Consider the following 12,752-nt stretch of genomic DNA (forward strand, 5'->3'; position numbering starts at 1 on the left):
TATTTAGCATACTTAGTATTTTACTCGAAAATATGGCTTTAGACTTCTAATTCATTGATATACAAAGGCACGAGATTTTTAGTCCAACTGCTCTTACAAACATGATTTTGCTGCTGTCCACATCAAGAATGTAGATTAATGCTTTCTCTTCGCACATTTTAGAATAGATGTATTTGTTTGTGGAAAACATATTCGGATGTGATGAATCATGCTTATGGTCTTTTGCTGAACCCGTTCGCTAGTGTTTTTTTTTTTTTTTTTTTTTGCGTTCCCTGAATCTGCTTTATTAGCATTCGCGGGGAAATTACATTTCCAGTTGGGTGTTATAAAAGGCCAAATTGCTGAGTCATTTCGATATTCTTTAGTAGTGTGTTAACTGAGTTAAAAAGAACATCCCTCTTACGTCAACAGCTTTGGTTGTACCTCTTTAGAGTTTAAGATAAGATGCTGCAAGCTTGACCTCAGCTTAGGATAGTGATCGGGTTCATTTTAATAGCTGAGTAATCTTCTTGTTTGTCCATATTTTACTCCCGAGTTTTATTCCAGTATATTTTAATTCCGGGTTCTATTAGGGGCATTTTATTTCCTGGTTCTGTTACTGTCCATTAAATTCTAGTTTGTTTGGGTTTAGTTGTTTCCATGATAAGTAACTTAGGTCATTAATTCAATAATCTTCCTTCCTCCTTTCATTTTTTGAGTTCTGTTTTCATTTAGTTCACCATTTAGTTGTTTGTATTTGCTATATCTAGTAATGAATAGTTAAGTCCTTGTTTATGATTTTCTCTTTAGCTTCTGGTTGGATTAAGTGTTAAATTTCCTTGGTAACCAAGTTGGATAAGTGTAAGCTTTCGTAATTAAAAGTTATTGTACTTGTTTTTGTCTTATTGAAGTTTGTGTTCTTCAAGGTGCTGATTGAAATATGAATCATTAATGGTTTCATTTCCTTTGCACCTGTTAGAGTTATCCCCTTGCTAGTTTAAAGTTGATTAATATGAGGTCTGTTAGGTTGGAAAATATGTTGAGATCTGTAGAAAACCACCTCGTTTCCCTTTGTTCTGCTCCTTTTGGATATGTGAGTCGTTGTCCCTTTAGCTCAAAATTCGTCCCCTGTACATTTTGGTAAATGAGGAGAGCGTGAATTCTTACTCTTTCTTTGAGTAGAGTGTATCAGTTCTCGCTTTAGCAACTGGACCTTTTAGTATTCATGAGCATGAGTTTTTCCTAAAGTTGCTATACCCTGATTAAGCTTTAACCAATTTCCTAGAGCCTCAGCATGCTTCACCCTCTAGCTGGTTGTTTGGATATTTAAACACTTGTGTATGGTTCTGTGTAATAACATATTCAAAACCTTTGAGTTACCTTTATTTTGGTCGATACCTGTTGTTCAGTTATACACCTTCCCTTTTGGGATATTTGGGATACTTGCTTTGCCTAAGTATTTATGTGCTGCCAGTACATTTTGTAAAGTGTTGGCACGGCTAAGTCATTATTGTCCCAAGTGTCCAAGCTAGTTGTTCTCTATCTCGTTTCTTTCTGTTGGGTTTCCAGTCCCTTGTTTAGATTAGGACAAATATACATATTATATACATACTCCACTGGTCTGTTTTATTTACATTATATTCGTTTAGCCTTATTTATCGATTATGTACTAATCCTTTTCATTTCATCTCTTGCATGACCATCGCATACGAGTTCGAGGGACTCGTTCTTCTCCCGCATTCGGTGTTGGGTTAAAAGCCCAACATAATATTCTCGAGTTCATTTCCCTATCGGGCCTAGCTCGCAGCAAAACAAAAAAAAGAAACGGAAATTCTGGGTCGAAGCCCAATAGCAGGCAGATCCGCAGCAGTCTTTTAAAAAAAAGGGCTGAGCCCATTTCAACAACAGCAGCCCCGATTGCAGCAGCTCTTTTTTTTAAAAAATGGGCTGAGCCCATTTAAATTATCTACTCCTCTATTCATTTTGTGCATTTAATTTGTATTGTGCAACTAACTCTTTGTTTGTTTTGTTTTCTTAGTTTAGATAAATCCTAATGAATTAGTAGGTTTAGTTTTAGTAATGGGTAATTTAGTTTAAGGAAGACTAACAATTAATTCCATAAGTTATTCTCTTTTTTTTTTTTTTTCATGTTTTATTTTATTTGGAATAATTGATTTGCAAAATGGCATGACTCTATATTTTAAGTAAAAGGAATCATATTTTCATCATAAACGTTTCCAAACGTCACTATTACGTAAATATAAACTCAAATATATTCATAAATAACTCTTCAAGTTTCGAATCAATTATGCATTTAATTAAACATAGTTAATAAAAGATAATTAAAAGAGAAAGAAAACTCATTTCTTTTTGCTTTCCATTTAAAAAATAGTCTAGATTTTTCTACATAGTCATATTCATATCACACTATCTTATTCAAAGTTCAAATTTGCGAAGTCTTCTATTAAAACTATTACTCATGCAAATTATCTTTTACAAGTTTTTTTATTTTGAAATAGTATTAGTAGTTAAAATCATATCAACATATCTTTAAGTGTTATTTAGCATTTCAAATCTTCTTTTGCTAAATGGCATTTGAAATTTCCTTTCTATATAAATTATCATATTTTCTATCAGTCTTATTCTAGCTAATATTTCTCATTTAAAGCCTTAGTAATATTTATAAGTATTATTTTAAATAGCATTATTACATTTTTTTTCTTTTAAGATCTTAGCAATAATTTACAAATTATTCTCTTAATATTATGTTTGCGCTTAGTCTATATTAATTAACCTAAGTTTGGTCGGATAACCGTAAATTAACGGATTCTAAAGGATGCCTAACCCCTTCCCTTTAGGATAATATAGAGCCCTTACCTAGAATCACATTGGTTAAGCAGACTATTAATTGAGGTTTAGTTTTAACTTTGCCTTAGTTAAACTCTAGGTGTTCTAATTCACCGTTAAATTAATTAGGTGGCGACTCCTTAAATAAAACAAATAGGAATCTCCAATATGTTGTACTCCTACCTTAAATCAACCCGGTTAAAATGGGGTGTGACAGTGGCTAGTAAACTGTTTGGTGGATGGGAATTTGTAACGAATCATGGAGATCACTATAATGGTAGGGTGTGGATAACATGGAGACCAGACTATTTTCAGGTGGTACAAATTAGTAGTTGTGCTCAAGCTGTAACCTGTAAGGTGAAAAATTGCAGGTTGAATATGGAATTCATAATGACTGTTGTGTATGCTTTTAATACAAAGGAAGAGAGGAGAAGTTTATGGGGATACTTAGAAGACCTGAATGAATGGAATACAACTCCTTGGATAATTATGGGAGATTTCAACTCCGTACTCTCCTCTGGTGACAGAATAGGGGGAAATCCAGTAAGTATGGCTGAAATAGTAGATTTTCATGCATGTGTGGAAGCTTGTGGTTTACTAGAAATGCCTAGACAAGGGTGTACGTATACATGGAATGATAGAGGGGACACTAGAGTATTCTCAAAAATTGATTGGGTGTTTATAAATAGTGAATGGCTACAAACCATGCCTACCTATAGTGCTAACTTTCTTCCAGAGGGTGTGAGTGATCACTGCCCAGTGAAAATCTCCCCTCTGAATGGGGTTAGGCGATCCAGACCAGCTTTTAAGTACTGTAATGTTTGGGCAAGTCATCCTAACTTTCTAGACATTGTAAACGAGGAATGGAATCAGGGGATTGAGGGGTATCAGATGTTCAGAGTGGTGAAAAAACTGAAACAACTAAAGAGAAGACTGAGGAGCCTGAATAGACAGCATTTCAGGAATATCATTACAGAAGCTGATAAGGATAGAATTGCCCTTGCTCAAGCCCAAGCTGCATTACACCTGCAGCCACTGGATAGAACTCTACAAGAGCAGGAAAAGGTGAAGTTTTTGAAGTTTCGACAATCTTCATATCTGGCTGAATGTTTTCTAATGCAGAGAAGCAAAGCAACCTGGATTAAACAAGGTGATGATAATACAAGATATTTCTTCTCAGTCATCAAACACAGAAAGTTACAACAGGCCATTATACAAATGGAGGATAAAGAAGGCGTGATGCATAATGATCAACAAGAAATTGCAAGAATATTTGTCGAATACTATCAGAACTTACTGGGAACTAAGGAAGAACAAAGAACAAAAGCTAGTGGGAACCTACTAGGAAATGGTTGTGTTCTAAATACTGCTCAACAAGTGCTGCTCATGCAAGCTTATACTGCTGAGGAGGTAAAAGAAGCAATGTTTGGTATTGACATAAATAAAAGCCTTGGGCCTGATGGGTATGGCAGTGGATTTTTTAGAGCAGCTTGGAGTGTCATTGGTAATGATGTGACTCAAGCAATTTTGGAGTTTTTTGAAAATGGGAAACTGCTGAAACAAATAAACTCTACAATCATTTCCCTCATTCCCAAAGTGGATGCACTAGAACTTGCAAGCCAGTTTCGACCTATATCCTGTTGCAATGTAATCTATAAGTGCATTTCTAAAATGATATGTATGATGCTGAGAAAAGCGATATCAGTGGTGGTGGCCAGTAATCAGGCTGCGTTTGTGGAAGGGAGGTCTCTAATACACATGTTAAGACATTACTCAAGAAAGACTACTCCAAGGTGTTTGATGAAGATTGATTTAAGGAAAGCGTATGATATGATTAGCTGGGATTTCATTGAAGAAGCTTTAAAGGGCTATGGATTTCCAACTCCATTTGTGCAACTGATTATGATTTGTGTTACCTCAACAAGGTTCACGGTCAAAGTTAATGGAGAAGGATATGGCTATTTTGAAGGTAAAAGAGGGTTGCGTCAAGGAGACCCCATGTCCCCATTATTGTTTGTGTTAGTAATGGAGTACCTTACTAGAACACTCAAGAAGATGAGTGATCTACCTGATTTCAAGTACCATCCAATGTGCAAGACCACCAAACTTACACACTTGATATTTGCAGATGACTTAATGGTGTTCTGTAAAGGAGACTTAGCCTCTATTAATAGAGTGATGAAAGCTCTAAAACATTTTAGTGCAGCCACTGGCCTAGTTGCAAACCTGGAGAAATCAAACATATTTCTAGCCGGAATGGATGATGACACTAAGGCAAGTATATTGGCAAGTACTGGTTTCTCAATAGGTACACTACATATAAGATATCTAGGACTACCATTATCCTCTAAGAAGTGGAATAAAGTTGATTGTCATCAACTGGTGGATAAGATCACTAAAAGAATAACAAATGGCTACTCAAGGCAGCTTTCGTACGCGGGGAGGCTGCAGATTATCAATGCTGTCCTGTTCTCAATTTATAATTTTTGGGGTGCTGTTTTCATCCTTCCACAAAGTGTACTAAAAGAAGTAGATAGGAAGTGTAGAGAATTCTTGTGGGGGTGTCAGGAGGGACAGAGGAAGGTGTCCTTGGTTGCGTGGGATAATGTATGCGTACCAAAAAAGTATGGGGGATTAAATATTAAAAGTTGTAAGATTTGGAACATAGTAGCGGTTGGTAAGTTGCTATGGCAACTGGCAAATAAAGAAGACATTCTATGGGTCAAGTGGGTCCATGAGATTTATATGAAGACAACTGATAACATTTGGGAACATTCTCCACCTCAAAATTGCAGCTGGTATTGGAGGAAGCTAAACTCTCTAAAGGAAGTGATGATGCATTGGTATCAGAATGATATACATACGCTGAATCCAACTGGTTCGTACTCTATGACTAATAGTTATCACGTGATGCTGGGCACACTACATAGACTTCCGGAAGCTGAACTAATTTGGAGTTCAGTAATGATGCCTCGGCATAGGGTGCTGGTTTGGTTAGCTTATCAAGATAGACTACTCACCAAGGAGAGATTACAAAGGCTGAACATTCCTATTGAAAATATCAATTGTTGCTTATGTGAGGAAGGAGTAGCTGAAAAACACAAGCATTTGTTCGTAGACTGTGCATGGGTAGGTGTGAATCTACCGAATATGACAACCAAGCAATGTTTGGGGTGGATTAAAGGAAGACACTGGCGACAATTCTGGAAGGAGACAGTGGCTGTCATGTATGGAGCAATAGTATACCACACCTGGCAAGCAAGAAATTGGAAGCAATTTAGGCAAATAAGTGTTAATGCTGAGTTTACCGTCGTACAGATACAGAAGGAGTTGCAGGAGAGATTAAGATTAGTGGCTAGTTCTAGGAGGGCTAGGAATTGCCAAGTTCTGATCCATAAGGTGTGTAATTAGTTTGAAATTTGCCTGTTGGCTTTGTTTTTTTTGGTAAGATCTATGAGGTCCAAATGTACTTAACACTCTTCCTAGAAGGTGGTTAAGACGCTATTACTCTTTAGTTTGTAAATATTTTGGTTTGGTATGGTAATAATTCACAGTTTATTGCCAAAAAAAAAAAAATTGTATTGTTTGGTTTGATTGTATGGTACTGTATAATAACTTGTAAGTTTACTAAAATACCCTTAACTCTTAATTAGAAATAATTTATATATATTAATAAAACTCAGGTAAAGAATAAAATAGGAACTTTAAAAAATAAGTAGGTAGTGAGTGGGGGAGGGGTGGGTGGTGTGAGGTGGGTGATTGTGAGATGAGAGTGGGGGTAGTGGGTAGTAAGGTGGGGGTGAGTGGTTGTGGGGGTGGGGTTGGGTGGGGGTGGGGGATAGCATGGGGCAGGGGTGGGTGATAGCGTGGGGCAGGGGTGGGGGTGAGTGGTGGGGTGGGGTGGAGGGTGAAGGGTATAATGGAGAAATGAAATACGTAACCACGGAAAAATCACCAAATTAGTGGTTTCAAAAATTAGGACTTTTCATGGTTATATAATCATGGAATGAACCACGAGTTTACAACACCATAACACATAATTTTAAGAATAATGAAAACAAATATGATTTTCTAGAAAACCATACATTAATGAACCACGAAAACCACCATCCAAAAAGGGGGTTATACTCCCTACTAGAATTAGACCGTGTAAACGCAAATTATTTCCTCCCCCTCCGCACCACCTACGTTTTATTAATACATATAAGAGTAATAAGAGACCAAAAAAACGCAAATTAATTCCAATTGCAGCAAACCTGAAAGACATCAACCAATCATTAAACACGCAACAACATGAGTAAACTAAAAGAGTCTTAATCCGACAATTAACACCCAATTTCTAACTCACCTTCCTCCTCCTCGTCTTCTTCTTCTCCTTCCTTATATCTCCATTCCCCAATCCCCCCCTTCATCCCTAAAACCCCCCCAACAAAATAAAATTTAAAAATAAATAAAATTACCACAATGACCTCTAAATTCCCCGATCCACCCCCCACCCCTTACCACCCCCTCCCTACCCACCCCCAATACATCATCGTTCTACCTCATTACCACCGTAACCCTAACCACCTCTTCCTCCGCCGCTACATTTACATCGCTGCCGCACTCCTCCTCATCGCCGTGGCAATCTTCTTCCTCTACCCATCCGATCCAGAACTCTCCTTTTCCCGTCTCCGTCTCCGTCGCTTCAAAATCCATTCATTCCCTAAAATCGCATTCGACGTTACCTTAGACGTCACTGTCAAAATTCGTAATAGAAACTTCTATTCCGTCAATTTTAAATCAGTTGTGATTTCGATAGCTTACAGGGGAAAGCAACTGGGACATGTTATATCTGATTATGGTCGTATTAAAGCTAGGGCATCTTCGTATATTAATGCTACGCTTGAGTTGACTGATGTTTGTTTGATTACTGATATAATACCCTTGATTGAGGATTTGGCTAGAGGTTCTATTACTTTTGATACTGTTACTCAGATTGGTGGTGACCTTGGTTTGGTCCTCTTTAATATTCCCATAAAGGTACTCTCTCATATATAATTGCATTACTTAATTGAGTTTTTCTTCCATCTTTTTTTCTGGGATTCGATTAATTTGGCTGATGTATTAACTTGCTTGCTAAATGATACTCCCTCCGTCGCTCCGTCCCATATTAACTTTTGTTTTAGCTTTTTCTGACGCCCATTGCAAAATCAATAAATATCAAGGTGTAGTTTACTAAGTTACCCTTATTTAGTAAAGGTAGATTGATTTTTTCCACGTAAATATTGTGCATACTTCTTTAATGTTACGGATATACTCCCTCCGTTCACTTTTACTTGTCACTTTTGACTATGCACACCTCTTAAAAAAATAATAAATGAAGTGCATAATTTACTGATGTATCCATATTAATTGGTGCATATTTTTATTGGATTTGAAAAATGATTTGAAGTGAGTATTTAATACTATGGGTAAAACAAGAAAAAAGAAATTGTTTTGTCTTGATATGCTAAAAGTGACAAGTAAAAGTGAAAATCTATTTTTGGAATACTGGACAAGTAAAAGTGAACGGAGGGAGTAGTTGGAAACTATTGTCAATTTTAGTCTTGAATTCCTAAAGTGACAATTATTTTGGGATAAATTTTTTGAGCTGAAACGACAATTAAAATGGGACGGAGGAAGTATCTGAACTGAGCAATACAACTGCTTCGCTTCAAAGAATCTAGGAACAATGTTAGGGAGGAGCAAATGTAATTTGTGCTAACGGGATTTGAAGTTCATTATGTGTAGATATGCATGGATAAAAAAGGAAATAAGCTGTAGTACGTAGTTTACATTGGAGAACTATGTCAACACGTGATTTTGTTTTTCGGTTAGGATATCCGAGGTATCTCTTTGGATTGGCAAATGTTCACTTATCTGAAGTATATATGTGTATTATGTCTTCTAAAAGATCCCTTGTTCCTGTAAGCTCTCTTCATCCCATAATGTTGTCTACTTTTCTTAAAAGAAAAGTTTTTGCATATTCAAGTACCAGAAAGAGAGTGTTTCAAGAGCCTCATATTTACTGTACTCCACACAAGGTCATTCTTTTCTACAGTTTTACAACATGAACCGTGATTCACCCTTATGTGTTTCTCCACTAGTACCAAAGTTTTCATATTTTTAACCCGTCTCCTAATAATCATGCTTAATAGAAGTGCACGACCTATTTGCACCAAAAGACGTAATTTGATGTTGACATTACGTGATAGCACTTTTGATCATTTCCTTGTATGACGTATTGATTTTTAAGATTTCTCATTTCCCATGGTTACTGGTGTTATTGTTTAGAGATACTTTAGTGAACCCGCATTTTATCTTTGTCTACTTGATATCTACTATGAAAAATTGTTACCAGTAGAATGAACTTTGGTTTTGATTGTAGAAGTACTGGGTACAAGATGATTTCGGTCTTCCGTGAATCTGATTCTAACAATTTTAACGGTGGATCTTGATATTATCCTCTGCTTGATTCAGTTTGGTAGTTCTATATCATTTTGGTGCTATTGGCTCGATTTGTCATTCAGAAATCTCATCTTAAATGATAAACTCTATCTAGATCACCATTATATTGATAGGTCTATCTAGTTCACCATTAATTGATGATCTTGAAACTGTCTTTGATGGGCTTTCTGCTCTCTAGTACGAGTAAGGGAGAATTTTCATCTTGGACATGAACTCTATCTAGATCACCAATTAATTGATGATCTCGAAAACTCCGTCTGTGATGGGCTTTCTGCTCTTTAGTGCAAGTAAGGGGGAATTTCCTTCATTTCATTTCAAGGGTGATAGACTTCTCCACATTCTTTCAACGCTAACAGTCATGTTGGTGAAAAGAAAAAAATATTATCTAGATCTTCGCTAATCAGAAGCTCCTAACTTGATGATTTTGCAATATTCTCACCACTTAAATTTGTTTCTGGGATTCGTTTGTGTTGGAACCCAAGTTTCCAAAGAATCCTTACTATGCATTATTTATGTGGTGGGCAGTTGGATGCCGGAAAGGGAATATGTTAAATCTGTTCGTTCAGATATTCTGGTCTGCAAATCAGAATATGATTTTTAATTATTTTAATCGTGTTTTTGCAGGGGAAGGTGTCATGTGAAATTGTTGTGGATACACGCAATGAAACGATTTCTCATCAGAACTGCTACCCTGAGGTATGATATTTTGTTCTGTGTCTTAATAGCTAGCTTAGTGGTATTCGTTTTGTTATAGACCAACCAAAAATAGGAGCATTACTGTTAAATTGTTAGATACTTCTCAGAAGTTTCTGCTCAAGTACTCTTTGTCCAAGTTATAAAATCAGTAGCGTCAATCACCCAAAACCCCCGCAGTGTTATGTGAAGCCAAAATGTACGATAGCTGTTGCTTGTTTACCATATTGATAACGTAAAATACACTCGGTGGTAAACTTTGTTGTCTTTGGCTAACAGTGACTCGGTTCGTGATGGAATTGTGAATTATGGAAATGGATAGAGGGCAAGTATCCAACTCTGCTCGAGGCCGTGTAAATGCTCTATGGTCATATTCATGTTGTGCATTTGATTACGTTTCAAAGGTTTTGGATATTTTGTGAACTGCATATTTGGTTCCCCATTAATGTAATTATGAAGGCTTTCGTGTTTGTGGGGAACAATATTTAACACGTCTGACGTGTTCTTTCTGGAATAGTAGCATTTATCATTGTTCCAGGAAAACCATGGTAATATAACGACATAAAGTATTTTCACGTGCAGCTAATAATCTGTCTCTGTTCTACACACACACACATTCTCTCTTTCCATTTTTTTTTTCTCTTTTTTTTTTTTTTTTTTTTTGCGGTAGGTTCACCAGTGCAAAGCGATGAGCTCAACATTGAGGTTGGGATCCCCTCCAGTAGAGGATGCTCCAGTAATGCTCAATACAGTGCTTAAATAAAGCCACGTGTCTAACTACAAATTTAAAGGTCAAGATTGTTATTCATTATACATCACCTTTGGTTTTCCACAATCAACCCACGTCCCTAACAGCCCATAGACTCCATTTTTTAACCCTGTTTCTTTACTATCACCCGCTACTTAACACTCTTGTTCTTGATGTGAATATGTAAATATAATCTATTCCTCTCTATATTACAGTATTAAATCAGACAGTACTCTTCGAAGGTTATAAACTTTGGGTTGAAATTTTCATAGCTCCGTCGGTTGCAACTGAAATGAGGATGTGTATTTGGTTTGAATAGCTTGGTTGTACACTCGGTTGATGGGATAAAAAGCTTGTACTCTTCTTTCTAAGAGATTTCACTACCCAAATTCTCTATATTTTGTAGTGTAATTTAAAAATATTCCATTTTCCCCTTACATATTATAATATTTCTAATTTCTATAAAGAGAGAGTGTTGGGAGTAAGTAATAGAATTGAAATTACAGTTTCGACTGTAATCTAGAAAGACAGTGATGAAGGAATACATTTTTGTGAAAGAAAAAATGCAACCTAGCAAAGTAGAGTGATGGTGGAAACGTAGAAACAAAAAATGAATAAAGGGTAACAATCTGGACCCTTAATTTAGTAGATGGACACGTGGCTATATTTAAGCACCGCATTGAGCATTACTAGAGGATCCTCTATTGGAGGGGATCCCAACCCTCAACGTTGTCCCTACCTTTTTAAATGCCCTCGCTTTATTCCATGAGGCCCCTCTCCTATTGGAATATTCGATGTGAGACAGATGTACACTACACTAATCCACATGTCACAACAAAATCTTGCAATCTCTATGGAGAGACGCTTTGTGAATCAATTCTTACATAACTTCAATTCAATAATTCAAAACAAATGTTAAAAAGTGATTGTCTAAGATGCTGGATCGTGTAACTAGGACCACACAACGAATATCCTTAGCTCGGATGTAAAAGAGAAAAACCGCTGTGTCAAACTATTGATCTTTGAGATAGTATCAACAAGATGATAAAGTTATTTTAGAAGGCAAACCAATACAAGAACAAACAAAAAAATGTACAGCAGAATTGTCATGGAGCCTTGGCAAGAGAAGCAACTAATTAAATAGGCTTGTTTCCCTGTCGAGCAACCCATTTATAATCAGCATGATGGTGCCTGCATCTGAATGAGCCTGGATGGATTGTGGGGGAACAAACACACTGAACCTTCCTCAATCCAGCACCATCAGCTCCTCCTATGCTTCCAGTTGATACTACACTTACCTGTGCCCGCTCAACAGCAAGATATCGTCCGCGACGTTCTCTTTTTTCATGGTTACCAGCCCAATTAGGAACTTCTGAGTAGCACATTTGAATTGTGGAGAATAATTCACCAGCACCAATATATAACTAAGCTGGTCGGTATTGCTAATCGCAAGGAAGGGAGGGAGGAGAAGAAAAGTAAAAAAGTGGAAACGTATAACTAAAAAGAAGCTTTAGATTGATTCATAAGAATTTATTTCGTGACGTCTGTTGTATTCTTTGCTTGATTAGAAGCTCCCCAAATTTGAAGAAATTGAAATTGAGGTTTGGAATAACTAGGTTGACTTTCTCCTTTACTTTATGTTTACTCTTGTTGTATGTTCTAGATTATGTCTTCTAATTTTCCCCATTAAATACTGAAGGAGAGCAGCTTCCAACTGCTCAAGAATTTTTGGAAGCCCAATACTACTCGGACATAAAGTTGTATAATCTTAGGAAGTTAAGTTAAAAGAAATTAGTAACAAAAGACCTGAGATAGAACTGATCAAGCTTCTATTGGCCAAGTCTCCGATATTGGAGACAATACTAATTGAGCCTTGCAAAAAAAAAAAAAAAAATTGACCAAGCATGTATCTACACAAACACTGATCGACATAATGAACAGGTTACAAAATTTGGGAGGGAATTACCTGGAGCAAAAGTCATCTTTTAAGATGGAA

At 36.6% G+C, this 12,752-nt stretch overlaps 1 protein-coding gene across 1 annotated transcript; it reads left to right on the forward strand.

Moving 5' to 3' along the window:
* The first annotated feature begins 7,081 nt into the window (after positions 1–7,081).
* LOC132633338 (uncharacterized) lies at positions 7,082–10,597 on the forward strand. Its single transcript, XM_060349676.1, has 3 exons — positions 7,082–7,848; positions 9,940–10,011; positions 10,288–10,597. The coding sequence occupies exons 1-3, from the start codon at positions 7,291–7,293 to the stop codon at positions 10,288–10,290; spliced, it is 633 nt and encodes a 210-aa protein (XP_060205659.1). The 5' UTR covers positions 7,082–7,290; the 3' UTR covers positions 10,291–10,597.
* The last annotated feature ends 2,155 nt before the right edge of the window (positions 10,598–12,752 follow it).

This window comes from Lycium barbarum, chromosome 3, assembly GCF_019175385.1.
Source record: "Lycium barbarum isolate Lr01 chromosome 3, ASM1917538v2, whole genome shotgun sequence".
Taxonomy (NCBI): domain Eukaryota; kingdom Viridiplantae; phylum Streptophyta; class Magnoliopsida; order Solanales; family Solanaceae; genus Lycium; species Lycium barbarum.